At 56.0% G+C, this 25,052-nt stretch overlaps 3 protein-coding genes across 6 annotated transcripts in view; 1 reads left to right on the forward strand and 2 right to left on the reverse strand.

The window, feature by feature from the left end:
* Positions 1 to 14,869, forward strand: part of Lims2 (LIM zinc finger domain containing 2) — a 38,527-nt gene extending 23,658 nt beyond the window's left edge. For 2 of the 4 annotated variants that reach the window (XM_015996663.2, XM_042264272.2), the window contains exons 4-10: positions 247 to 367; positions 10,341 to 10,490; positions 11,086 to 11,236; positions 12,296 to 12,388; positions 13,123 to 13,171; positions 13,440 to 13,515; positions 14,083 to 14,869. In XM_015996663.2, the coding sequence (XP_015852149.1) occupies positions 247 to 367; positions 10,341 to 10,490; positions 11,086 to 11,236; positions 12,296 to 12,388; positions 13,123 to 13,171; positions 13,440 to 13,515; positions 14,083 to 14,230 (788 nt within the window). In that variant the 3' untranslated portion in view covers positions 14,231 to 14,869. The remainder of the gene's footprint in view (positions 1 to 246; positions 368 to 10,340; positions 10,491 to 11,085; positions 11,237 to 12,295; positions 12,389 to 13,122; positions 13,172 to 13,439; positions 13,516 to 14,082) is intronic. The other 2 variants (XM_076554880.1, XM_076554881.1) reach the window with 2 other exon arrangements.
* Gpr17 (G protein-coupled receptor 17) lies at positions 365 to 5,659 on the reverse strand. Its single transcript, XM_015996661.3, has 2 exons — positions 5,410 to 5,659; positions 365 to 4,020 (listed from the first exon to the last, which is right to left on the reverse strand). The coding sequence occupies exon 2, from the start codon at positions 4,011 to 4,013 to the stop codon at positions 2,982 to 2,984; it is 1,032 nt and encodes a 343-aa protein (XP_015852147.1). The 5' UTR covers positions 4,014 to 4,020; positions 5,410 to 5,659; the 3' UTR covers positions 365 to 2,981.
* Positions 14,870 to 15,887: 1,018 nt separating the features above from the next.
* Positions 15,888 to 25,052, reverse strand: part of Myo7b (myosin VIIB) — an 85,670-nt gene continuing 76,505 nt past the window's right edge. The window contains exons 34-47 of the mRNA XM_015996660.3: positions 24,377 to 24,558; positions 23,615 to 23,742; positions 23,301 to 23,458; positions 22,667 to 22,820; positions 22,032 to 22,187; positions 20,955 to 21,060; positions 19,392 to 19,505; positions 19,021 to 19,108; positions 18,552 to 18,658; positions 17,976 to 18,161; positions 17,642 to 17,758; positions 16,733 to 16,816; positions 16,461 to 16,580; positions 15,888 to 16,080 (exon numbers count right to left, since the gene is read on the reverse strand). Of these exons, the coding sequence (XP_015852146.1) occupies positions 15,979 to 16,080; positions 16,461 to 16,580; positions 16,733 to 16,816; positions 17,642 to 17,758; positions 17,976 to 18,161; positions 18,552 to 18,658; positions 19,021 to 19,108; positions 19,392 to 19,505; positions 20,955 to 21,060; positions 22,032 to 22,187; positions 22,667 to 22,820; positions 23,301 to 23,458; positions 23,615 to 23,742; positions 24,377 to 24,558 (1,802 nt within the window). The 3' untranslated portion in view covers positions 15,888 to 15,978. The remainder of the gene's footprint in view (positions 16,081 to 16,460; positions 16,581 to 16,732; positions 16,817 to 17,641; positions 17,759 to 17,975; positions 18,162 to 18,551; positions 18,659 to 19,020; positions 19,109 to 19,391; positions 19,506 to 20,954; positions 21,061 to 22,031; positions 22,188 to 22,666; positions 22,821 to 23,300; positions 23,459 to 23,614; positions 23,743 to 24,376; positions 24,559 to 25,052) is intronic.

A 25,052-nucleotide genomic window follows, 5' to 3' on the forward strand; every position in this document is an offset into this window, starting at 1 on the left:
CACCTGGGAAGCGCGGTGGGGTGGGGTGGGGGGTGGGGGGTGGCAATACTGGCACTCTACTTAACCTGGGGACTTTTACTCACCACCTCATTCTGTCTCTCTGAGTGAGCATTGCTCTTCAGGCCCCTAAAGGAGGGGTGCTTGGACAAGGCTAAACTGGGAGGAGCCCCAGGCTACATAAGGACTTGGGAGGTGCCGAAGGGTGGGGCGTGCCCTGACTGACAGCTGAGGTCTCTCCTCTTCTAGGTGAGTTTGTTATTGGGCGCGTGATCAAGGCCATGAACACCAACTGGCATCCAGGCTGCTTCCGCTGTGAGCTGTGTGACGTGGAGCTGGCTGACCTGGGCTTTGTGAAGAATGCAGGCAGGTGAGGCAGCCGCAGTTGTGGGCAGAGAGGCGGGTCTCTTGCCCCCACTCTAAGAGCCACGGTCCAGCGAGGTACCAGGCACCTTCCAGGCTCTGCAGTGTCCTGGGCGGACCTGGCCGTGAACCTTGTTCTACCCCTACTAGATGGAGAACACAGTCCCCAAGGCATGGATAAAGATGGGGTAGAAGGGTGAGGACAGACGGGGCTTCCTCTGAGCAGGGGGCTCCTCTGGGGACAGCAGGCATGAGGATTCTTGAGTGGCTATGGATGGATGAGGAGTTTTAAGTTCACAAATCACTATGACCCCTGACACCCCACCTGCTGCTCCCACACCATGCTGACGCCAGCTGTCTGCCTTCCTCCCTGTATGCACGTGGCTGGAGGATGTCGGACAGAAGGTCCTTAACCAGGTTTACTCTAAATTCAGAACTGTAAACTTCATTGGTACTCTGGTAATTCCCCTTCCAAGAAGCCTTATTCTTTCTTCTCATCTCTGCTTCCCTCGCTGTGGGTTCTACACCTCCCCTGCAGCCATGACCTCATCTCCCACCTGCATGGGGAAGCCTTGGGGGAGCTCCCAGCGACACCTTTGGGCCCCAAAGTCCTTCAGAGCATAGCTGTTGACCTTCTCTACACCTCAGGACAAGCCGGGGTATCCCACCAGGTCCTCTCCTTGACCTCCAGTGGTCTCACAGCAGGGCCCTCCTGCCTAAACCGCCTCCTCTCCCAGTGAGACCTCTGTCCTGTGCTAGCTTCCTCCAGCCTCTCTCTGTACAGAGATGTTCTTCGGGCCTGTGTCTGTACCCACCCTTGAAGATGAAGTCTTGGGTCTCTCAACAGCACATCTGGACTATCCAGGGGTCTCCTCCAGATCTCCCCTTTGCTCAGTTCCCCTGCCTGGGTGGCATCTCCATTTGAGATTTCAACACAACAGGTCCCAAATAGAGCTGCAAGTTTCTCCTCCTCTGACCCAAGTCTGCTTCTGCAACCCCTGTGCCAGAAAAGGCCTTGCTGCCTTCCAGAGACCCTCCAGCTTCCCACGAGACTGTGCTTCCTGTCTGGGTACTTGGTCCTCCGTCAAAGCCCCTCTGTCTCAGCCTACAGTGATCTTGTCGCTTTGCTATGCCGCTGGAGGGGCACATGACCTCATCCCGGTCCTGGCATCTGTAAGGGTGCCATGGTCTTGTATTCAGCAGGCTGTCTTGGTGAGGGACCACCAGGGCGGACAGACCTGTACTGGTGAGAAGTAACACTGAGCATGAGGGGCATCAGTCCGGGCTGTGCTCTTTCTGAGATGAGCCATGCACAGGCCACTACCCCATGCTTGGAAGCAGTATCCATTTGGAAGACAAAATGTAATAGAAGAATAGAGGGTTTCTCTGTTGATGGGGAGGGTGTGGTTGGAGGGCTAAGTTTGAGAGCCCTTCCAACCTAGAATGGCACTTGAAACTCCATGATGCATGGCTTCAGGTCTGCCCGGGGCAGACATACCACGGGGCCACCCAAACCACAATAAGGGAGACATTGCCTTACTTGGTCATTCTTGGGTGGAAGGGAAGAGAATTTCAGGGGAAGACATCATGTGTCAGGTTGAGTTAGCATAATAATTTCCTTTTCCTTAAGGCTCGATTATGTTTAGGAGTCATACAAACAAGTACAAAAAGGATACATGAGCATGGTCAACACATGCTGACAAGTTCAACAGTTCAAAGCCAGGCAGCCCAGGCTGGCAGAAGCCTCTTGGGAGGGAGTGGAAATGCCCCACTCTGGGTTTGAGTGAGCTGGGGACAGGTTCATGAACCTGGGTCCCTGCCTGCAGCGGGCTCTAATGGCTGTCCATCTATGCCATATGCCTGACCAGGCCACCTTCTACTGCGAAACTCCAGACGTTGTCAGGCTAGAGGCAGATGTGGGAACAGGGTTACAGCAGGGGAGTTCAGAGCTGTGTTTGCTGGACTCACTTGCAGTCAGTCTGAAATGTACTCATGTGTGGCTATCCGAGAGTCTGTGTCCCCCAAGCTCAGAATGAGATCATCTCCCAGGGCAGGCAAGGACTCTGTAGGGATAGGCGATATACCATGCACTTCAAAGGAAATATTAGACGCCCCTCTAGTTCCATTGAGATTAGTGCTGCTTCCTTTTCGGGGTCCTGGGCAGCTTGCTTTCTGGGTTATTCTGTTGGGCTTTGTTGCTGTGGGCATCTGCAGTATGAAGGAAGCTGGATGTTTCGTGGGGAAGAAAGATCTCCATTGTTCTAGAAATGTCCCTGTGGCTCCCTTCCCTATTTAGTACCAGTGAAGTCACTGAGTGTCTGGGAGCTGTAAATAAGGCAGGCCAACCCAGTCCCTGTGGAAGGGTGGGCAGGGCATCCTGTAGTTTGCCCCCGCCTCTTGGTGGAGTTGCTCAGACTGGATGGCCTTGCCGTTAAGACCTTGGAGCAGGGCAAGAGCTGCTGACATGTTAGTTTATTTGCTCAGGAAGTGGTGAGGGAACATAGACTTCTTTAGCTGGCCCTGGTAGCGTGGGCCCCAGTGGAGAGCTGGTCCTCCTACAACAGTCTACAGCTGGCCTGGTGACAGGACCTCCTTACAGCTCAAGGCTCACAGTTCAAGGCTCACAGCTCGGATCGGGCACTCAGGGAGCTCTCGTTGGTTTTTCCCTCAAAGCTGGGAGGTGGGCCCGCCAGCCGCTTGCTGCAGAGCAAGTTGCACAAGGCGTGGCGGAACTTCTCAGCCACGAAGAAGTACATGACAGGGTCCAGGGCCCCGTTGAGGCTGGTGAGACACGAGGTGATGCGGTTCCCGAGGGCCAGGGCACGCTGAGCAGAGCAGGACATCCCGCCGCCGCCGCCGCCGCCGCGGTAGTGAAGCACGTAGACCGAGCGGTGGATGTGGTAGGGCACAAAGCAGATGAGGAAGATGGCCAGAACCATAGCAATCATGCGGACAGCTTTGTTCTTGAGGTGCTTCTCTATGCGGGGGCCCTGGCGCAGGCTGCGAATGATCAGCAGGTAGCAGGTGACGGTGGTGATGAAGGGGAAGGTGAAAGCCACCGCCAGGGAGGCCAGGGCGTGATGGGAGGCCTTCTCCCGGTACAGTTGCAGGCAGACCACTGTGTGGTTGGTCTGCACGGTCTGTGGGCTCACGAGAAGTGGGGCCATCGCCACAGCCACCACCACCCACAGGAAGGCACAGGCCAGGTGGGCATAGAGAGGTCTTCGGAGCTTGAGGGACTTGACTGGGTGCACGATGGCCAGGAACCGGTCGGCGCTGATGCAGGTGAGGAAGTAGATGCTGGCATACATGTTGAGGTAGAAGAGGAAGCCAGTGAGCCGGCATGGGATTTCCCCAAATGGCCAGTGATTCCCGGAGAAGTGGTAAACCAGCCGAGTAGGCAGGACCAGAACACAGGACAGGTCGGCCACAGCCAGATGCATCAGGAACACGTTGGCCGGGGTGCCTGACTTGTGGTCCCATATGAAAAGCCACAGGGCCAGGGAATTGCCCACAAAGGCTAGGATGAAATCCAGAAGGTAGAAGCAAGCGAAGAGCATGTTCTCTAGTGGGGTCTCCTGTCCACATTGCTCAGAGTAAGCCAGGGAGGAGTTGTCAGCCAGGCTCGGTGGGGCCGTCTCCAGGCCATTCATGTTGGGGCTAAAAGCAGAACAGGAGAACAGAGCTGGAGGGAATACGGAACCAGTTGTGGGATCCCAGGATGCACCCCGAGGTCAGAGGCAGGACCTCTGACGCCTTCATTGTCTCCCGTCACTAACTGGAGAGGAACGGAGCTATTCTAAGCTTGTCATAGCTGCTGAGCTACCAAGGGGGACTCCTGTGTCTGGGGGATTTTCTGCGTCCTTTGGAGCTGGCTGAGCCTCAGGCATTTTGAACCTCAATCTCAGTCCAAATCCAACGGAGGCTTGGTTTTCCCTGTGAGTAGGAGGGCCTGGGGCAATTTCTGGAAGACCCAGAACCGGGAAGTTACTTTCTGTACTGTGCCTATCCCTCAGCTTAGAGGGTGGATGAGTTAGTACTGGAGGGAGAGGGGATCCAGCTTGATGGTCTGGGCTTCTGAGCCCTTCTTTTCTTTTCTAACCTCACCCCAAGGCAGGGGTGGCATTGTGGAAGGGGTCCCTTAAGCCCCACTCCCCATGGGTGAGTAAGTAGGGTCTGTTGCTAAGAGCCAGGTACTTGGCACCCACCACTCTGAGTCCCAGAGTCCCAACTCTGACCTGTTGGCCTGGTCTGCAAGGAGCAATATGTCACTACTTTTTGTCCCACGGTCTGGCTCCTCCCGCACTTGCTAGCAGGGCTCCATCGGGGCTGCACTGGACATGCTGTCTGCCACGGCACCTGAGAAGCCCAGGATCTCTGGACTTTGCCACACTTAGCGGGTCAACGCCATTTTGACCAGCTTTTCTGGGTGAGAGCTGGGTTTAGGAAACCTTTGCAGGACCTCAGACCAGCAGGGAGTCCCTTCCAAGGCGAGGTGTTCCACAGCCCCGGCTGGGGTATGAGGGGAGTCCTGCATCTTCCAGGATCCAGTTTCACCTCTGGGAGCCTAGGGGACCCCCGTGGCCAGAGCTGGGAGTGGGGCTCATCACATTACATACACTGGAGTTGCCCATTGGCTTTTGTGGGGCTTTGCCAGGACTGGCTACCTAACTTTGGGGGGCTCAGAGTCAAATGAAAATGCATAACTCCTTGCTCCCAAAGTAAGCATTTGGGTTGGGGATGTAGCTTAGCTGGTAGAGTGCTTGCCCGGTACGCAGGAGGCCCTGGGTTCCACTCCTAGTACAAAAACTGGGTGTGGTTGAGAGTGTAATCCCAACACTTGAGAGCTGGGCAAGAGGTCAGGGTCATCCTCCGTTAGAGAGTTCAAGACCAGCCTAAGCCATGACTCTAAAGCATAATAATAATTCTAAAAAGTAAGAATTTCAGGATCACGGAAATTGTTACACAGCTCAGGGCCCTGTGTGACTGCAGGGTGTCTCCACTGTCACCTCCACCCAGCCTCCCTTCCTGCCCACCCCTGCCCCTTACCTCTTGCAGATGACCCAGGAGGGCAAGGACGGGAGGCAGGCGAGCGGTGAGCCGGCCGTGGGTGGTGCTCCAGGTGGACTCCTTGGAGCTGGAGGAGGGAGGCCTGACTATTTAAGAAGAGCAGGAGAGCCCACAGCGCCTCTGAACCTGAAAAAGCGGCTTCATTCCTGAGGGGTCCTTTGTGGGGTAGGCTGCTTTTCCAGCTGGGTCTGCTTCCACGGAGCACGTACTGAATATTCCAGTGTATCCTCAGATTGTGCATGCCCCCATCCCCCAGCCAGGCCACAGAGCACCACAGAGGCCAAGTGTGTGACTGTCCTGGGAGCCTGGGAGTGGGCAAGGGCTGGGCCGGGTGGGGGTCTTTGGCTGGAATTGATAGACACAACAGGACATTTCAGAAGGGTATGGTTTTCTACTAGTAGGGGGGTAGGGAGGGGTCAGCTACCATGGCAACGGGCCAGGATCCCAAGCTTACTGGTGGGGGTGGGGGTGGGGGTGGGGGGGTGTTGTTATGCATGCCAGGGTTGGAGCTGAGGAGTCTTGGGCCAGATGAGAGGGGATTCTTTCAGACACTTGCTGTAGGGTCCTTGTGTCCTGTCCTGTATAATTAGGCCCCGTTTGGATGTGTGGAATAAATCATGGCCTTTATGTGGAGCCCTGCACAGCTGCGGACGCCTTATAAAGGGGGTGCTGTCTATGCAGCTCAGCGCAGCAGGCCTGGATTTTGCCTGGGAGGGCTTCTCGGCAGAGCACGGTCAGCAGGAGGGCCTCAGTGTCTCCCCGACCAAGGCTTGCTCCTTCTGGGGTGGCTCAAAGCTGGGATGCATTGGGCGTTGCCTGTGATTCATCGAAGTTCATCAAGGCTGATATCACTAATGGGGTAGCCATACAACACAGCTAAGTCCGAATTCTTAGTTTCAAAAGACACTTCAGTTGAAGTTGTTTGAAATTACGGCTGGGCATATAGCTCAGCCAGCACAGTGCTTGCCTAGTGTGAAGGCAAAACCCTGGGTTCCACCCGCAATGCTGCAGAAACTGTGTGGTGACTGATACATGTGTTCCCTGCACTTGAGAAGCCGAGGCAGGAAGATGAGACGTTCAAGGTCATCTTCAACTACATGCTGAGTTTGAATGCAGCCCGAGTTACATGAGATCCTGTCTCAAAAACAAACAAGCGAAACATTTACAATTATGTGTGCCTAACATCTGGAGAGGACCTCCTGCCCAGTGGTATCTTTCGTCAGTCTGTCTTTTCACACAGCACTGTGCAGCTGGGAATTTTGCCCCGTTTGACAGTTGAGGAAGCCAGAGTTCAGAGAAGTGAGGTCATCCACCCTGTGGTAAATTCTAGCAAGTGGCAGAGCCTGGCTCTCCACCCTAGCACATGTCACTGCAGAAGTAAGACTTTACGTGAATTTAGTCCTTTCTGTTGGCCTGAGGCATTTTGACATGAGAGTTCTTTTTTGGGCGTTTTTCAAGACAGTTTCTCTGTGATCCCTGGCTGTCCTGGAACTCACTCTGTAGACCAGGCTGGCCTCCAACTCACAGAGATCCGCTTGCCTTTGCTTCCTGAGTGCTGGGATTAAAGGACATGAGAATCCTTAGGTGTGTGTGTGTGTGTGTGTATGTGTGTGTGTGTGTGTGTGTGTGTGTGCACTCACACACGTGTGTACATAAAGCAGGAAACCCAGCTGAGTGTCTAGGTGGTGACTTCATGAAGCTCTAAAGCATCTTAGAGAGAACTGAAGTGGCGCCTGAGGAGTTGGGGGGAATAGCTCATGAAGTGTTTCCCATGGAAGCAAGAAAACCTGAATTTGATCCCCAAAACCCATGTGAAAACCCCTTGGTGTGGTAGCACTTGCCTGTAATCTCAGCACTGGGGAGGTAGAGACAGGGAGGTTGTCGGGGCTCTTTGGCCAGCTATGCCCTTGGCAAGTTCCAAGCCAGGGGGAGCCCCTGTCACTGAAAACAAGGTGAAGGGCTGGAGAGATGGCTCAGTAGTTAAGAGCATTGGCTGCTCTTCCAGAGGACCTGGGTTTTGTTCCTAGCATCTACGTTTGGGTTTTGCAACTGCTTATAACTCTGACTCCAAGGGCTCCAACACCTTCTTCTGTCTTCCATGGGCATGCGTACACATGACATACACTCACAAACATACATGAGTAAAAAATCAAAATAATTTTGAAACTAGTAAGAAAAATATATAGGCTGGGAAGACTGCTCAGTAGTTAAGAGTGCTTGCTGCCCTTGCAGAGGATCTGGGTGCTGACTCACACTGCTAGTCATGGAATTGGCTGCCCCGAGCAGAGCATTCTTGGACTCACATACTTTTTTCCTTAGATGCTATCCACGTTTTTGTTGTTGTTGTTTTGTTTTGTTTTTTTGTCTCAACAGGGTTTCTCTGGGTAGCGTTGGCTCTCCTGGAACTCACTTTGTAGATCAGACTGACCTTGAATTTACAGAGATTCACCTGCCTCTGCCTTCCGAGTGCTGGGATTAAAGGCGTGCGCCGCCGCCGCCACCACCACCTGGCAATGCCCTGCTTTTAAAAATAACTTACTATGGTTATTTATCTATGTGGGTGGGTGTGTGCCATGGCATGTGGTAGAAGTCAGAGGACAACTTATAAGAGTTGGGTCTCTCCTTCCACATGTGGAGCCTACAGATGTGGAACTCAGGTCACCAGGCTTGGTGGCAAGCACCTTTATCTGCTGAGCCATCTCAGTGGCCCGTGTCCAATTTTTTAAAGTGTGGATTCTGGGGTTTGAACTCGGGACTTCATGCTTGCAAAACCAAGCCCTTCGTCAACTGAACTATCTCTCTCGCCCTTTGGGTTTGGTGATTTTGACACAGTGTCTCACGGTGTAGACAAGGCTAGCTCAAACTCACCGTCCTCCCGCCTTTGATCTGTGGTGTGAGAGCCACCATATCTTCCTACAGCTTTGAAGCACAATTCTTCTGTATTGGATGAACGCTGTGTTGATTCTAAGGAGGGCCCACCTGATTTAGAAGGGAGCCATGGGGAATAAGGCCATGACTGTGGCAGAGACACAGGCAGAGAGGAGGAGCTGGCTAGAGTGGGCGACTGGGCCTGGGTCCGCGGCTGTTGTATAAACGTCTCGGGTGAGCACAGATGCCGGGGTGAAGATGGGCTCCAGAGATCACAGAAGTGAAAGCTCCAGCCACAGGCCACAGTTGCTGCCTGTGGTGGGGTAGGAGGAGCCTGGGCCGCCTGTGCTTGGACGCTGGCCCGGGTCAGCGTCCGCTTGGCTCTTGTCACAGAATTATGTCCACGGCTACTTCTCAATGATGGGCACCCCTGGTCCAGCAGAGGTACAGCCGGTAGCTTAGCAAGTAGCAACAGACACCTTGTTCGGGCCCCTAGCACCGTGCTAAGCTCCAAAGACAAGACCTAACTAAGGGCAAGTAGAGAGTAACGAACGCTCTGTGGCATAACTCCAGACAACACGAGGTAGCAGAGGATCCCGCTGACCAGGGGCTTCTTGAGTCAATCTCTGTGACAAGTCAGCCAAACAGGGTAATGGTGAGATCCGGGGAAATGGTTCAGTTACGTTAGGCAAGCTTGAGAACTTGAGGTCTGATGCCTGGCGCCCATCTAAAAGCCTGGCATGGGAGCATGCGTCTATTGCCCTAGCACTGGGGAGATGGAGACCGGCAGATCCCTAGAGCACACTGGCTAATTTAGGCAAATTGGTGAGCCCCAGGTTCAGTGAGAAACCCGGTGCCAAAAAAATAAATAAATAAATAAAATAAGGAGAATAATTGAAGATTGGCCTGAGATTGACCTCTGACCTACACATGTGCACATGCCTGCACACACATCTGCAGGCACAGGTGCACAATACACACAAATATGTATACAACACACACACACACACACACACACACACGCACACGCACGCACACGCACACGCACACACACACACTGACAGAGCTAATGGTCAGTTGGCTGAGGAGGCTAGTGACAGGTGGGGGATTGCCCCTGTGGATTTAGGAGCCTGGGAAGGAGGGCCAGGTCTCAGTAGGATTATACTATCGGAGTGACCAGTGGGGAATGGGGATCACGGGGCATTGGATCGGGGCTTTTGTGCATCTTTGCCTAGGGACCCTGAATCTAAATTCTTTGTACCGTCAATGATGAGGAAACAGAACCTGTGTTGATTTCCTTCTCTGTTAAGACCACAGCTGTTGCTCAGGGCGAGGAGCAGCATCAGAAATGACTGAAGTCCTCACAAAAAGGACTCTGTGGTGACAGTGGCTGGTTCAGGGGCTGCCATGCGACACAGTTTTGCTTGTGTCTCTGGGGACAGAAAGCGCTTGTGAGCACTGGGGCCCTTCTTCATCCGGCCGACTCCAGAGGAGGGGGTGAAGGAGCCCTGTATGGATTCGGCGACCCTGCCCGGCACTGTGGTATTCTAAGGCTCACAGTCACTGTAGCGTGCACTAAAAGACATGTGAAAAGTAATGTAAATGACAATAAATGGCAGCTAAGTGTCTCTTCTGTATTATACAATGTCCTGGGCCCAGGAAGCCTTGGAGCAGAAACATACTTCCCAAAGACAGCAAACACGGGTATTCTAGTGTGTGTGTATGGTTTCCAGCATATAGGTGCTGGGGTTCAAACTCGGGTCGTTAGGGTTGGTGGCAAACGCCTTTACCTGCTGAGCCATCTTACCTGGTCCCTGTCTTTTGCCGAGTGTGGGAGGCCATCCCTTTCAGAGGCCTCACCTGTGGGTTTCCGTGTCTTGTGATAGGAAAACTTTCTCAAACGTGGGCTCATTCACTTCTAATTACCCAGATGCCACTGAGGCCGCAAGCAGGGCTCCAGACTCCCTTTTCCAGGAGATGGCTGTTCTGGGAGGAGGTGGAGGGAGGATTGTCCTTCCTGACCCGGCTCTTCCCTCCTACAGGCACCTCTGCCGGCCTTGCCACAGCCGGGAGAAGGCCAAGAGCCTGGGCAAATTCATCTGCCAACGGTGCCACCTAGCCATCGATGAACAGCCCCTCATGTTCAAGAACGATCCCTACCACCCGGACCACTTCAGCTGCTCCCACTGCGGGTAGGTGCCCAGTCCTGGCCCCGTGCGTGGCAAAGACAATCACAGCCGTCACAGAGCAGGGCTGCTGGGATTCCTACCCAGGGCAGAGGCAAACAAGGTCGGCACAGAGGGCGCTTAGTGTGTGAGGCACAGAGCTTTCAGGGGCAAGGTGGGATCAGGTGGGAAATCCCTCTCTCCCGAGCTCTCTGTTCCCCTGGACTGCGGGACTCTGGTTGAGATGTGATAGGGGAAAGAGTGGCGTGTGTAAGGTTGGGACTGTGTTGAAGAGAGAGAAGCTGACAGTCTCCTACAGGCCCCTTGTATCCCTTCTGTGCTTGCCCCAGACACCCAGTCTGGTTTGGGGGGGTTGGGTTGGGATGAGAAGAAACAGACCTTTCTCTCAAGAAGCTAGCTGGACAGTACACAGGCATTTTCCGCAGGCCTGGGCGGGGATTCTGTGCCCTGGGGCCCGTCTGGGGTGCACACAGGAAGTCTCCAGAGATCAGAGCAAGCTGGCTCAGCCAGAGCAGGGGCCTCAGGCACGGGACCCCGGACCAAGGGTTGCTGTGGTCCTGCAGAAGGTCACAGACTGAGGATGCTCTGTGCTGTCTTCCAGGAAGGAGCTGACCTCCGAGGCCCGGGAGCTGAAGGGGGAACTCTTCTGCTTGCCTTGCCATGACAAGATGGGTGTCCCCATCTGTGGGGCCTGCCGCCGGCCAATTGAGGGCCGGGTGGTCAACGCACTGGGCAAGCAGTGGCATGTGGAGGTAAGCCTGTAAGCGGAACACAGATTCACGTGAAGAAGTGGCCCGGTTAACGGTCTGAACCCCACCCTAGGCCATGCCCTGGCTGGTCCCCTGTGAACACGTTTCTCTGAGGGCAACCTGCCCTTGTTCTGGGCAGGAACTCTATGGGAGCGAGGAGAAGGGAGCCCACAGGCCATGGTCAGACAGCCACATTCACCTTATCTCTTAGCTCCCTTTGCAATCTGGAAGATGCTAGAGTCAGGCGTTAGGCACAGGTCTGCCCAGAGCAACTTGTGGGGTGTGGACGAAAGGACCTGCTGGGGACATACCCCCACACAGACAGGGAGCTGGTGGGCTCCTGGGTCAGCTCTTGCCCTCTCTCTGAGCCCTGACACACTCTTATGAACAAACTTGGGAAGAAGGCTTGCCCCTCCCGTGGCCTGGCCGTCTCTATGTCCATAAGCAGTGCTGGGGGGGAGGGGCTACTAAAAAAGGCTATGGGATGTGCTGCCCTGTCTTTGGGTATGGTGTGTCCTCACACACTCAAAAGGACAGTAGATGGTTCTGGGCGTGTGTGTGTGTGTGTGTGTGTGTGTGTGTGTGTGTGTGTGTCAGGGAGGATGTGTGTGTGGTGCAGGAGGCATCTACCAAATGCCAGGGCAGCTCCACCCATGTGGGCACGTGGCCTGTTTGCCAAGCAGGATCCCAGTGACCCAGGATATCGTTGTGATATGTTCAGGGACCAGGAGGAGGCTGGCAGTGTAGCTCAGATGGTAGAGTACTTGCATTATGTACACAAAGACCCGAGTTCAGACCCCAGTACTGTATCAAAGCAGGCATGATGGAGCATCAGAAGTTCAATGTCACCCTTGACGACACAGTGGGTTTGAAAACATCCCGGGCTGCATGAGACCGCGCCTTGAGAAAAGTAAAAACAGAAGGGTCAGCGGGTTCCTACAGCTTCCATTACTGGTGCCAGTTCTTCTGCCCGGCTGTGAGCCTTGTCCGTCCCCTTCCCCTGTCCTCTGGGGTCCCTGGGGACAGCTCTGGTGTTGCTCAGCCGCTCCTTCTTTCCTTCAGCACTTTGTCTGTGCCAAGTGCGAGAAGCCATTCCTTGGGCACAGGCACTATGAGAAGAAAGGCCTAGCCTACTGTGAGACCCACTATAACCAGGTACGGCCTGGGATGGATCCTGAAAAGACCCAGGGCTGGAGGGTGGTCAGGGGGACTCAGGACCCAGGGCTGGAGGGTGGTCAGGGGCCTCGGGACCCAGGGCTGGAGGGTGGTCAGGGGCCTCAGGACCCAGGGCTGGAGGGTGGTCAGGGGACTCAGGACCTTGGGAGAGCAGGAGTAGGGCTGTGATCAGACATCTCCATGTCTCGAAGTGGTGCTTGGGTGACCTGTTGGAGAAGGTCCTGGGAAAGGCTATGGGCTCTGGGGGACAGTGTGTCCTCACATGCTGAAAAGCACAGCAAGATGCTTCCCAGGGTCTCTGGGCTTCCGGGTTTTCCTCTTATATGAGTGGGGGTGCTGCAGGCACCCCAGAGTCCACTGTGTGCACCAGAAGTCAGGCTTGGGTCCCGGCTTAGAGTCTTGAAGCCCGTGTGTAAGACATGTGAGCAGCTGTCCGAATAGTGTCTTCATTTGATAGAATGCCATTGTGGCCCCAGAGGCTGATGGGATGAGGTCCCACCCTGGCCCTCAGTCCTGCAGGAGGGCTTCAGTAGGATGCATCCGTGGGGAGCAATGGGAGCTTTGGGGAGCAATGTCTCAACCTGTGGCCCTTCCCGGGGAGTGCTTCTATCAGGCTGGGCATCCTCAGAGAGGACTGGCGGGGGTGGGGGGGGGGGCGTGGGAGGGAGGTTGTTATGCTTGTGGGCGGCACTGATGGCTTGCTTTGTCCACAGCTTTTTGGGGATGTCTGCTACAACTGCAATCACGTGATTGAGGGTGACGGTGAGGCCTCTGTCCCCAAACCCCTCCCTCCCTTGCTTTTCCCCAGCCAGCCTGTTCTCCTGGGGGTGGGAGGGGCTGGTGGGGTGGTGGTGGTGGGTGGGAGGGGTCGTGGGTTGGGGGATGGTGGTGGCGGCGGCGGCGGTGGCGGCGGTGGGTGGAGGGGAGGTTGTCCCGCAGCAGCTGCAGGTCCCATCTGGCTCTGGTTTTGCACAGCTGGGCCTGCAGCTGGCTTGGGCGGGGCTTGCTAATCCCACATCTGGCCCCACAGTGGTGTCAGCCCTCGGCAAAGCCTGGTGCGTGAACTGCTTCTCCTGCTCCACCTGCAGCATGAAGCTCACGCTGAAGTGAGTAGTGGTGGGTGGGCACTTTGCAGCCCCGACTTTCCAGCCTGCTTTCCCTGAACTTCCGGCGTCAGGCAAGCCCTGGGTGTGTGCGAGGCAGGAGCAGGCCAGGCAGACGAGGGAGACCAGGGATCCCAGAGAGCGATGAAGGACGCAGTTGCACACTTACAAGAACCCTGGGCTTTGGAGGAGGACATTCTGGCTCAGGGAACAGTATATGTAAAGGCAAGCTGTCGGGTGGCTGGCTCCCTCCTGAAGACTAGAAGGGTATGGGGGTGACTGGAATTGTGAGGTGAGGTAGGGGCTCAAGCTTCCAAGAGCAGCAGAGAGCCACAGAGGGTTCTGGAGAGAAGCCTCTATGAGGGAAGCGAGACTAGCGGTTCATCTCCTCTTCCCCAGTGCCCTTTGGCTAACATCTTACCCCGGAGCCTGGTTTCCTGGCTCTGACAGGCTGGGGTGGGGGTGGTGGAGGACAGAGGACTGGCAGCTGAGGGGACCTTGCTCTGCCTCTGGCTACTGTCTGGGGTCAGGGTGGGGAGGGCACAGACTGCTGGGGTTTTCTGTCTGCAGGAACAAGTTTGTGGAGTTCGATATGAAGCCTGTGTGTAAAAGGTGCTATGAAAAGTTCCCCCTGGAGCTGAAGAAGAGGCTGAAGAAGCTGTCTGACATGACCTCACGCAAGGCCCAGCCCAAGTCTGTGGACATCAACTCCGTCTGAAGGTCCTCGGCCTCCATTGGCCTGCCCGCAGAACCTTTGCCCTCCCCCACCCCTGCAATTCCTGCTGGCCGCCTCCCCCTCCCTCTGGGATGTCTGTCCCCAGTCTACCTTGGGGTTACATAGTACTTTCTTCTATTGCTGAGACCTGTCCCAGCCTCATAGGCATTTCTTCCTGTACACGCAGCCTCCAGGGACAGGAACCAACTGGGCTCAGGATTATCTGCCATTTGCTCAGCCCACAGATCCCAGCCTGACACTGGTCCTTTCCATTCTCCTGGGAGAGTTTCGGTCTGAGAGAGACCCTTGGGCTTGCCTGGGAAGCTGTCCCAGCCCTAGGGCCAGCACCTTGCACATGGAGGCTTCTGGAGTGGGGGTGGGGCGGCCCTTCAGTTACTCAACCACATTACTGTCCGTCCGTCCGTGTGTGCTCACACTGCATCAGCGAATCCAGCCACCTCTGGGATGAGCCAGCTGGAGGGCTGAGATTCCCCTTTCCTTCACTACTCAGGAGACCTTGCAGAAAGCCTCTGGGCTGCCCACCAAGGCTGGGGTCCCACTTCCAGGGGGACACAGTGCCCCAGCCAGCTCGGACCTGCAAGGGATCATCACATACTTGCACAATGAAGGCTGATTTACACACTGGGTGTGCCTGTGTGATTTGTGGGAGGGATGGAGGAGGGTGGTGTAGAGGTGCCCCTGCTGGGGATGATCAACAAACACTCAGAGACCCCCCTCCCCCCTAGACAGGCAGACCAGAGAGTTTCAGGTTTCCCAGGTTGGCTGCCACCAGGATTTATAAACAAAACCAGCCAGGACTCCTCAGGCATGGTGGCAGCGGCCCTGTGTACTGACACTGACATGTGCCTTCCACCTGGCCTTCCTGGGAGCACAGCAGGCATCCTTGGTGACCCACGAGGAAGGAAAAAAACCTGTGCAGAGGCCCAGGAAGCAAGGTCTCCAGGGACACCCTCTCCCCAGGCTGAGAACAAGAAAGAAGAGAGAGCGGTGGAGGGAGTGGGGAGGGTGTGTGTGGAAGAAGGAGGAAACGAAGATGAAGTCATGCCTGGAGAGTATGGTTGTCATCTGGGGCGGGGGACCAGATCCCACATTTATTTATCCCAGCGACTCTTGAGGAGTGAGGGATGAGAGACTTAGGAAGAAATAAAGAGGGGAGAGAAACAGAAACACAGGATCCAGCCTCGAGTGGGCCTGGATCCTTATCCGGCCCAGAACTTTATTCCAAAGGGCTTTTTATAACAATGCCAAAGAACCTCTCCCCTTAGCTAGGTACAGCCAAGTGTAGACCCTTCCAAACACCCGGTACTCAGGCCTGTGATCAAATCATCCTCTCATGCAGTCCTGCTGGGTAAAGCCACTAGGAAGCCTAGATGGGCCCCAACAATCTGGTTTTGGGAAGAGTCACGGTACCCTTTGCTTTATCTGGATTAGACCCTCTGGTGGGTAGAGAGCCGCGCCCCACCCCCAGATTGGAGGCTGCCCGCCTGGCACCCACCCTTCCCCTCAGAGACACACACTCCCTCCTGGTAGGTGAATTTTTATTGTGAATTCAGGGGGGGGCTGCCAATCACCTGCCAGGAGGCTTGAGACCTTCCTTGGCCTCTGCAGTGAACACCAGGGGTGGGGGGTGGGTGGGTGGGTAGGGGGCAAGGGCGGGGTGGGGGGGTGATCTCGTGTGCTGAGAAGGGGATGGAAGCCCGGCCTGGAGGGCTGGGTGCAGACAGGACCTGTTAGGGGTTGGCCAGGGCGGGGGCCCTGGGGCCCCGCTGTTTGTTCACCACACTCATGAGCTGCTGGACGTATGAGGTCAGCAGGTCATCCATCTTGTAGCCCTAGACAGGACAGGGTGGGGTCAGAGGCTGTGGGTGCAGAGAGAGCACTGGGGCTGTCGTGGTGGAACAGGAGGAAAGGAGGAACACAAGCTCCCCCCCCCCCAAACCGTGCTGGGCTTGGCTCGCTCTGGTGGAGCTGAGTCCCACCCTCTCCCCAGAGGGAGCTGGGATGGTCCAGAGTCAGCTTAGTCTTTGGACGTGACTGCTGGCTGCCGGCCTTGGGGGTGCATCTAACCTCCCCGCAGGCCTTGGCTGGCTTCGCCTGGTCCTGGGCAAGCAGTCTCTCTTGGTGAGTAACTTCCACGTGGAGATGGGTCGTGAGAACACACACCAGCATCTCCGGGTGCTGCGTAGGGGTGGGGGACGGGGCCTGTGCTCACCAGAGAGGTCTCGCACAGCAGGCGGCTGCCCTGGCCCAGGCTGCCCAGGGCCATGTGGAAGTAGGTGCTGCCGCTACTCCAGCTGGAGATCTTGGTGAAAGGGTAGGTGTTCAGCAGTTCCTGGGGACAGAGAGGCCGTTGGCAGGAGGCCAGGCTTCAGGGGAGGGAGGGGCGGGCAGGAAGGCAGGCATCCCCCCCATCCCCCCACCCCCAGACTGGGTGACGATGACGACGACGATGGTGCAGCCGGCACAGCCCCTGGTGCTCTCTACCTTGGTCTTGGGGTGGATGAGTAGCAGCCCATGTCTGTTGATGGCGATGAGGAGGATGTCTGGGTAGGAAGGCTCAGAGGTTTGCTGCGGAGGGAGAGGCACAATGGTCTCAGACAAGCCTAGGGGGCCAGGGGACCACTTTCTATTCGTATGTGTGTTCATGTGTATACAGGGTTGGGTATGTGTGCCCATGTGTGCGGTCTGTGCACACGTGTGCCCGTGTGTGGAGGTCAGAGGTCAATCGTGGGTGTCATTCCTCAGGGTGCCATTGCTTTTTAAACATGTGTTTATTTGCGTGTGTCTACATTGGCACATGGGTGAGTGGAGGTCAGTGGACATCTGTGGGAGTCAGTTTCCTCTTTCCACCATGTGGGGTCCCAGGGATTGAACTCAGGTCATCAGACTTGGGTGACAATTGCCTTAACCCACAGAGCCACCTCACTGGCTGTTTGTATGTAAGTATACATGTATATATGTATTGTATGTGTGTGTGCTTGTATGTATGTATGTATATATGTATTGTATGTGTGTGCGTTTGTATATATATATATATTGGGACAAGGTCTCTCACAGTCCTGGAGCTCATCAAGTAGGCTAGGCCGGCTAGCCAGTGAATCCTGGGGATCCCCTTCTCCATCTCCCCAGCACTAGGGTCACTAGCAGGTAGCAGCATATGACCAGCTTTGTTATTGTTGTGTTTCAACCTGAGTTCTGAGGATCCAACTCAGGTCCTTATGTTGGCAAGGCAGACACTTTGTCAACTGAGACATCTCCTCAGCTCCCCGGTGGCCACTTTTTAAATGCTCGCTAGGGCTACAGTGAGAACACACACGCTCTGTCGTAAGCACTGAGGACTCAGCTGAATGGGGCCTGGATGGCAGCAGGGGCTGGGTGTGGATCAAGGCCTACCTTCACCTCAAAGAAGGAAGACCCAAAGGTAGGCCAGCGGTAGATCCACTTCAGGAAGTCCACCTTGGCCTCTGCCACTGTCTTGTGTTGGTATTTGTCACATTCCAGAAGGAGGCTCTGATGGAAAAGAGGGTCACTGAGGACCTGGGCTGGCTGCCCTGACCAGATGGGGCCCTCTGTACAGGGCATGGACACCCAGGGCCTCTGAGACTCAGGCCAGAGCAATGCCCACCTATCTGGAAGTCCTAAGGACAGGGCAGGGAAAGCCCAGGTGCAGGCAGCCCACGTCCCAAGCCAACCAGCCCGCCCAACCCAGTCAGACCCTGTCAAGGACCTTTTTCCATTCCTCTGAGGACATCAGTCGCGTGAGGTTCTGAGGTACCAGTTCCTTCAGGATCTTTGAGACACTAGCCAGTTGAGACCGGTCACTGCCAAACTGGACTCTATAGATGAGGCCTGCCAGGTGGATAACGTCTTCCCGGGAGCACTTGTGAAACCCTCGAAGGTACTTGGGGAGCTCCTGAGTGGCGGACACACTGGGTCTTAGGTGACAGGACCCTGGAGCGGGCAAAGGCTGAGGACCTCAGGGAGAGTCCTAAGTGAGGGCTCCCTGGCAGTGTGCTGTGGTGGACATGGGCTTTGTCCACGTGATGTTGTCCTTCCAAGCTGCAAGCTGGTGCATCAGGTTCAGCCTTCTGCACGCTCTCCCTTCCCAGCTCACACTGTAGACCTTGTCCCCAGAGCTGCCGACCCTCAGGGTCTTGGCCCTGCTCACTCATTGCAAGTGCTTAGGGCAAGAGAGTTCCTCCCTGCCCCCTTCCCTGCCCCCTTCCTCTCCCATGTCTCAGGACAGATTTGGGGTAGGCTGGCAATGGCCCTTGTGACTTCAAGAGGGCCGCCTGATGGGTACCTGGTGGTAGTGGAGTATGGTGTCTGCGTTCACATCCTTCCCAGGGGTCACGTTGAGCCACAGTTTCCGCATGAACAACACCTGGTAGGGAAGTGTCATGGCGGCCCCTGGAAGAGGGGTGGCAGTGGGCACTGAGCCTATCCCAGCAGGCTCCAGAGACTCAGTCCTGAAGAGAACACTCCTAGCCTTCATGACTCTTGGCCTGGAAAGCCTGTGTCCTTCCTCTCCCAGGCTCCTGACTCATCTTCATCAAGCAGTGTAGGGTTGCGTAAGAAATGTCCCTGGGCCCCCACCCCCACCCCCACTGCCATGAGGCGGGGCTCTGGGCTATCTCTCTCACCCTGCCTGCCTGGAGTTAGCCCTTTGCATGTCTAGGGAACATGGGGGTGAGTGAGAGCAGATGGACGGGTCCGGAACCATGCCAGCGATTCGTCAAGCAGCCACCCCCCTCCACAGAGATGCCCCTCACCTTCTTTCTGAGGCCGGTTCTTCTTCACCCAGTCAGATACCTGCCTCAAGCTGTCAAAAAAGAAGTCTCCCTCCTTCAGGCTGATGACCTGAGGGAAGAGGCAGAGGCAGGTATGGCGGCTTCTGGAGAGTATCCTCCGAGGAGACCCAGTGAGGCTGGATCCAGAAACGCTGTGCTTTGGCTGGGTGGGCTGGGGGCTCACTGGGGTTGACCAGCAGGGGGTGGGACCACAAGACCCCGCCCCCTAGCCCCAGCTGTTCACTGAAGGGCATGGTTAGCAGTGTTCTGGGCAGGCTGAGGTCTGATGGTCACGGGAGGCCTCCTCAGGCAAGAGGATCTTGCTCTACTCCTTGGCCTCCCAAGTTGCTCACCTTGTCTGTGATCTTGATGAAGAGACTGCAGCCATCCAAGGAGGCCAGCTGCAGCCGAGTGGCAATGCTCTCACATAGGTCTCGCACCCGGCTGCTGCTGCCCACCTCCATTGTCTGCGCAGAGAGATAGCAGGTGAGGCCTAGGTCCCAGCTTGGGCAAGAAGGCTTCCCAAGCCACTGCTCTAGGGTATGTCCTCCTGTACGTGTGTGCGCGCGCGTGTGCGTGTGGGTATGTGGGGACGTGTGCATTTGTGTACACATGATTGTGAAGGCCAGGGGTGAACCTCAGGTGTCTTTTTTTCCTTCCTTCCTTCCTTCCTTCCTTCCTTCCTTCCTTCCTTCCTTCCTTCCTTCCTTCCTTCCTTCCTCCCTCCCTCCCTCCCTCCCTCCCTCCCTTCCTTTCTTTTGAGAAGGGGTTTCTCTGTGTAGCCCTGGCTGTCCTGGAACCCACTCTGCAGACCAGGCTGGCCTCGAACTCAGATCCACCTGCCTCTGCCTCCCAAGTGCTGGAGTTAAAGGCGAGCGCCACCACACCTTTAAAGACACCCAAGTCACTTAAGTGTCTTTCTTAATTGCTTTCCACATTTTTTCTTTTAAAGTCTTTCACTGAATGTGGAACTCATCCATTTGGCTGAGGTGACTGGCCAGTAAGCTCCAGGGAGCCTCTACCTCCCGGTGCTATGGAGCCCAGCGTTTACTCAAGGTCAGGGATCTGAACCAGGGTCCCCCTGTTTGTGTGGCAAGCACTTCAGTGACTGGACCGTCACCCTGGGCCTGCCTTTGTTATCTCTAAGCCTTGGGCTGACCATTGTCTGTCTGGAGAAGGACGGGCCCCAGAAAACCACCCACATACCATACTGCTTGGTAACAACTCTTACTGTCCTGGGCCCAGGCTAGACCCAGGAGGTCTGGCCCTTTGGACCTGTGTTGTGACCCTGTAGGCGGGCTATGGGAACTGTCACTGCATGGACTTAACTGTACCCAAGTCACAGATGCTCATGTGACGGCGGAGAGTGTGAGGGTGGCCTTGGGCACATTCTACTTTGACCTTCTTTATCCCAGCTGGGGCCCAGTGGTCCCCTACCTCCTGCCTCTCCCTTCCGCCTCCTCAAGCCCCCAGGGCAAGCTCTGGGCCGAAGGCCCACGGCTATTGCTCACCACAGATGCCTCCAGGGGCCCACGAGACCCGGGACTCAGCCTTGCTGCTCAGCCCTCTGGCTTTCCTTCCCTTTCCTCCTTGGCCTAGAATCTTGACTCATACCTTTGGAATAGTTCCCTCTTCGGATCTCACTGGTAGCCCCCGTCCACCTCCCATGGCACCTTAACTCAGTCCGCTGCTCCCCATGCTGCCTTGAAGTATGGAGGCAGGCATGCTGGCACAGATGTGGGTAGTGAGCGGGGGTGGGGGGTGGGGGTGGGGGAGGGGGTGGGAGGTGAGAAAGTCCCTTTGGAACCTAGAATATGGATCTATTTAAATGAACAAAGAGCATGCTGGGATGGTGAGACTGTGTCCTGCAACCTTCTGAGGCCCGAGGCTCACCGTATACCAGGCTGGGCACTCACCTCACTGGTGTCATTGGGGAAATAGACCTCATGGCATAGTTTGGACGCATTCTGTTCAGCAGCCTTCACCTCTATGTGATGTGGGGGCTGCTTCCGAGGTCCCATCCTGAGGAGGACAGCCACAATGATACTCCTTTCATTCTTGTATCCACCCCAACCTCCAACCTCTATCAAGGCATTCAGTCTTGGGGTTGGAAACAAGGACCCTCACTGACCAGTGCAGGGGGGCAGGTGGGTTCCTGCTCCTCAGACTTCCTAGGGTTTGTCTCTGCCCTGTAAGCTCTACATGTGACCCTGAGATGAAGATGAGCCTAGTCCCACCTACCTTCAAGAAGGCTGGGGACACACGGGCTCCCTAGCAATGCCAGGGGCTGTTGACTATGGTGTTATGGACAGGAGTGTTCTTGTGTTCACAGCTCAGGGGATTGAGCAGGGGGTGGGGACTCCAGCATGGCCCTTCAAAGGATGCTACTTCCTCCATGACTGCAGTTATGTGTGGCCACTCACACTCACTGTCAGCCCACATTCATCACGGTCAAGGCCAAGGCAGAGAAGGCAGGAGACTCCAAGGGACAGGGGAAAACGTGGACACCCTGGCCTCATGTTGGAAATGAAGCATGGGCCAAGGAAGGTTGAGTTTGTCTCCAGGACATATCCATGGCGAGAGGAAGAGAGTCATCTTTATTGAGCACCTACTAAGTGCCTGCATGAATATGCCAAATTCACCGTCACTCTAGGGTTAATGGGGATTGGCAGAGCTCCATAGGAAGACCCTCTTGATGATAGTAGGGAGGAAGGAGATGGTACAGGGGTTAAGAGAGACAGGTTTCTGACCTCAGCCACCCTGGGCTGGACCAAGATGCCTCGGCCATGCTGGGACATCAGTTGACTTCTATGGAGCCATGGGTAAGATGCCCATTGATCCTGACAGAAGCATCTCTGAACACCCAGGCCTCCCCGGGACCCTCCTGAGCCTCCTGCCCCGTCCTCCACCGGGTCCCGGGTCCCATCTTCCTGGCAGGGGGCCTGAGGTCACACAGAGCCTGTGCTCTCGGGGTTGCAAGGCGGCAGGCCTACCTCAGAACCCTGTGCAGCCTGCGGCTGCAGTCGGGAGCCAGCGGCTTCTTCCTCCGGGAGTCTATGAACTTCTGAGCGTGGGGCAGCAGCATCTTGCCTGGCGGGAAGAGGCCCGTGAAGAGCCATAGCAGCTGCCAGGCTCGCTCCTCGCTGTACCTGTGGGGGTAGCTCCCGTCAGGGGTGGGGCTCTCTGCCGTGCCCAGGCCAACCAGATACTTCAGAGGCAGAGGCGGAACACCCGGCCCGTGGGTTCCGGTGCTTCCATGGGGAGGGGAGGGGGACGCAGTACACACCAAGGCTACGTTATGCCAGCCTGCAGTCCAGCTGCCCAGTGCAACAGGGCACTTTCAGGCCCTGACGACAAGACAGATACTACTATCCACTTTATGGAAATGGGTTCAGAGAGGCCACAGCCTGCCCAGGTCACACAGAGAAAGGATGGTGGGCAGGGTGTAGGGCGGGGCTGTCCCTTCTTCGTCAACCGTCTTTAGATACTAACAGACCCCACAGGGCCCCAGGCCTCTCATGGCCGCTTTGGCTGCTGGGTATGGATCCAGACCTACGTGTGACTGACTGTGTGCCCCTGGCAGAGGCCTAGTCCGGAGCCTAGGGCAGGAGGCTACACCTTGGCAGACCTGATGGAGTTGTGTGTCAACTGCTTCAGGATCTGGCAGTAGAGTTCGTCCTGAAGGGCTGGGTCCTGCTGGGCTAACGAGAACATCTGATCTGTGAGCTCCAGGCTGTGCCACGACTGTCGGGAAGGGTAGTCGCCTGTGTACTTGAGAATGGGTGTGACCGTGAAGGAGAATAGTACCTGGGCAGCCTCAGGCTGAACCTCCAATCAGAGCCTCAACCCTGGCCCAATGCTGCCCGGGGGGCCCAGGCTCAACCCTGAAGCAAGCTGCTCACTGACCCCCTCAACCATGTTCACACTGACCTCTGAAACAAGTCCCAAATTGACCTCTGGACCAGTGCACACTCTAAACTCTGATCCAGGCTCACACTGACCCCCCCTGAATCAAGCCCCTCACTGGCCCTTGACCCAGGCTCACACTGGCCCCCAGGCTGGGACCACTCCATATGGACGCTTTTCTCCAGGCCCTTTACTGAGCCTCAAATATCCTTGCAGGGAGCTGAGTATTGGCTCTGCAAGGTGCTTTCTCACATGAGGCCTGACCCCTCACAGGTAGCTGTGGGTCTGGAAGGGACCCAGGCGGGTATGTGTCTGTAGGCTTGCCTGCTGCTAGGGTAGGCCGATGGGAAGGATATCAAGGAAGATCTGGCAGGCTGCATCCCGAAGTTTAGCTTTGTCGTGGACGCATTTGAGCAGCGGCTGGCGCAGTGGCTCTGGGGAGTAGGCCCACAGGTGGCCTCGGCTGCGGGCCATAGGCATCGTGGCCCTGCTGATGGTCTCCTTGTCTGGGGTCCTGCCAGAGACAGAGCTGTTGTAAGGACCTGTGCTGAGGCTTTCTCTGGCCCCTGTTTGGCCTCTCAGGTGGCTGCTGCCTTCCTCTCCTTGTACTCACGGCTGTGCACCCCCCCACCCCAGCCCTTTGGCAGCCTCTGGAGTGGGAAGAGCGCACCTGAAGAACTGGTAGGCGAACTCCTCCAGGGTGTATGGTGACTCTGCGGGCTGCTCCTCGGGCAGCTCTGCGGCCCGCACCTCCTGGACTGCCAGCTTCCGTTTCTCTGGTGACATGGCCAGCAAGCTCTGCAGGGGGCAGGCCCATGGTTACCCAGGAGCCACTGCCCACAAGGCTCTTCCCTCAGTGGGTCGCAAGCAGTCAGAACCCGGGGTGATAGGCCTTCGCTGACTATGTGGCCGGCCAAGTGGATTGGACCCCTCTAAGGCGTTCCTTTTCTTTAGCTAGATTAGCGTCAATAGCTGTGGAGTCTGGCTCACCCTGTTCTCGGGGTGTGGCCATTCGGGGTCTCACAAGCCATGGCTCTCTTTCCCTAGGACATTTCTGCTCAGGGATTTAGGAGCTGCTGTGGATGGCAACCTTGAGTTGCAGGCCTATCTCTGCTTCCCAAAGGACAGCTCTTGGGGCTGGCACAGGGGTATCCTTGGGGCAGGGGATGATGTGGACACCCTGAGATACATCCCCAGGACATTTCCCTGGCGAGAGGAAGAGAACAAGCTTCACTGAGCACCTACTAAGTGTCTGCATAAATATGTCAACTTGGCCATTACTCAGGATTAAAGGAGATTGTCGGAGCTGCCCTAATGCCCACGTGACCCTTGTGGATTTCTAAAAGGAAGATGGTGAGTGAGGTCCCAGGCTGAGCATCCCAGGACTGTGCTCACAGTGCCCCAACTGATCAGAGATGTACGTGAGACATACCAGCAGCTGGGCTGAGGGCTTGGTGACCGAGGGGATGATGTACAGGCAGGCCACGGGCACCAGCCCCGTCTTGCCTGTTCTGTCATTCTGGCCTGGGATCCAATTCTCTGAGGCCAACAGTCCCTGTTTCTTGGTCAGGATCAGTAAGTCCCCTTTCTTGAAGGGCAGGAGGGTGGCATCATCTGCTGGTCCCGGTCACAGAGAGAGACAAGGATGCCACATTTGCTGAGAGATCTCCAAAGTCCCCAGACTACGCTGGCATTTCAGAGATGGTATCCTTTGGCATATGGAGAAACTGAGGCACAGAACCATGGGTCCAAGGCCACTCTGAGAGGGTGGTGTAGAAATGTCACCCGATTGCCTTGAGCAGGCAGGACATGGGAATTCTCACTGCGGCCCCAGCTTAATAGACTTCCAAAGCCTGACTAGGGTAGGGACTGGGCAGGAGGCAGAGCTCACAGCCGGTCATTTACATGCCTGGACAGAGTGCTGTGTGGCCTGACCTCTGAGCCCATGTGCCACTCTGTAAGCCTCTGATGCTATTTCCTAGGTGACCATGAGGACTAATGGGGTAACAGGGCCACCCTCTCTGGCCCGATGTTCCTCACAGAGTTTAAGGGTTCCTACGGAGAGCCCTTTCATCTGATTTCCAGCCAGTTTGCCTACAGTGGCATCA

The sequence above is a fragment of the Peromyscus maniculatus genome, chromosome 19 (genome assembly GCF_049852395.1).
Source record: "Peromyscus maniculatus bairdii isolate BWxNUB_F1_BW_parent chromosome 19, HU_Pman_BW_mat_3.1, whole genome shotgun sequence".
Lineage (NCBI taxonomy): Eukaryota > Metazoa > Chordata > Mammalia > Rodentia > Cricetidae > Peromyscus > Peromyscus maniculatus.

Bases quoted from the DNA above. Each gene is read 5' to 3' on its own strand.
- Gpr17 (XM_015996661.3), bottom strand. From the start codon at position 4,013: ATGAATGGCCTGGAGACGGCCCCACCGAGCCTGGCTGACAACTCCTCC.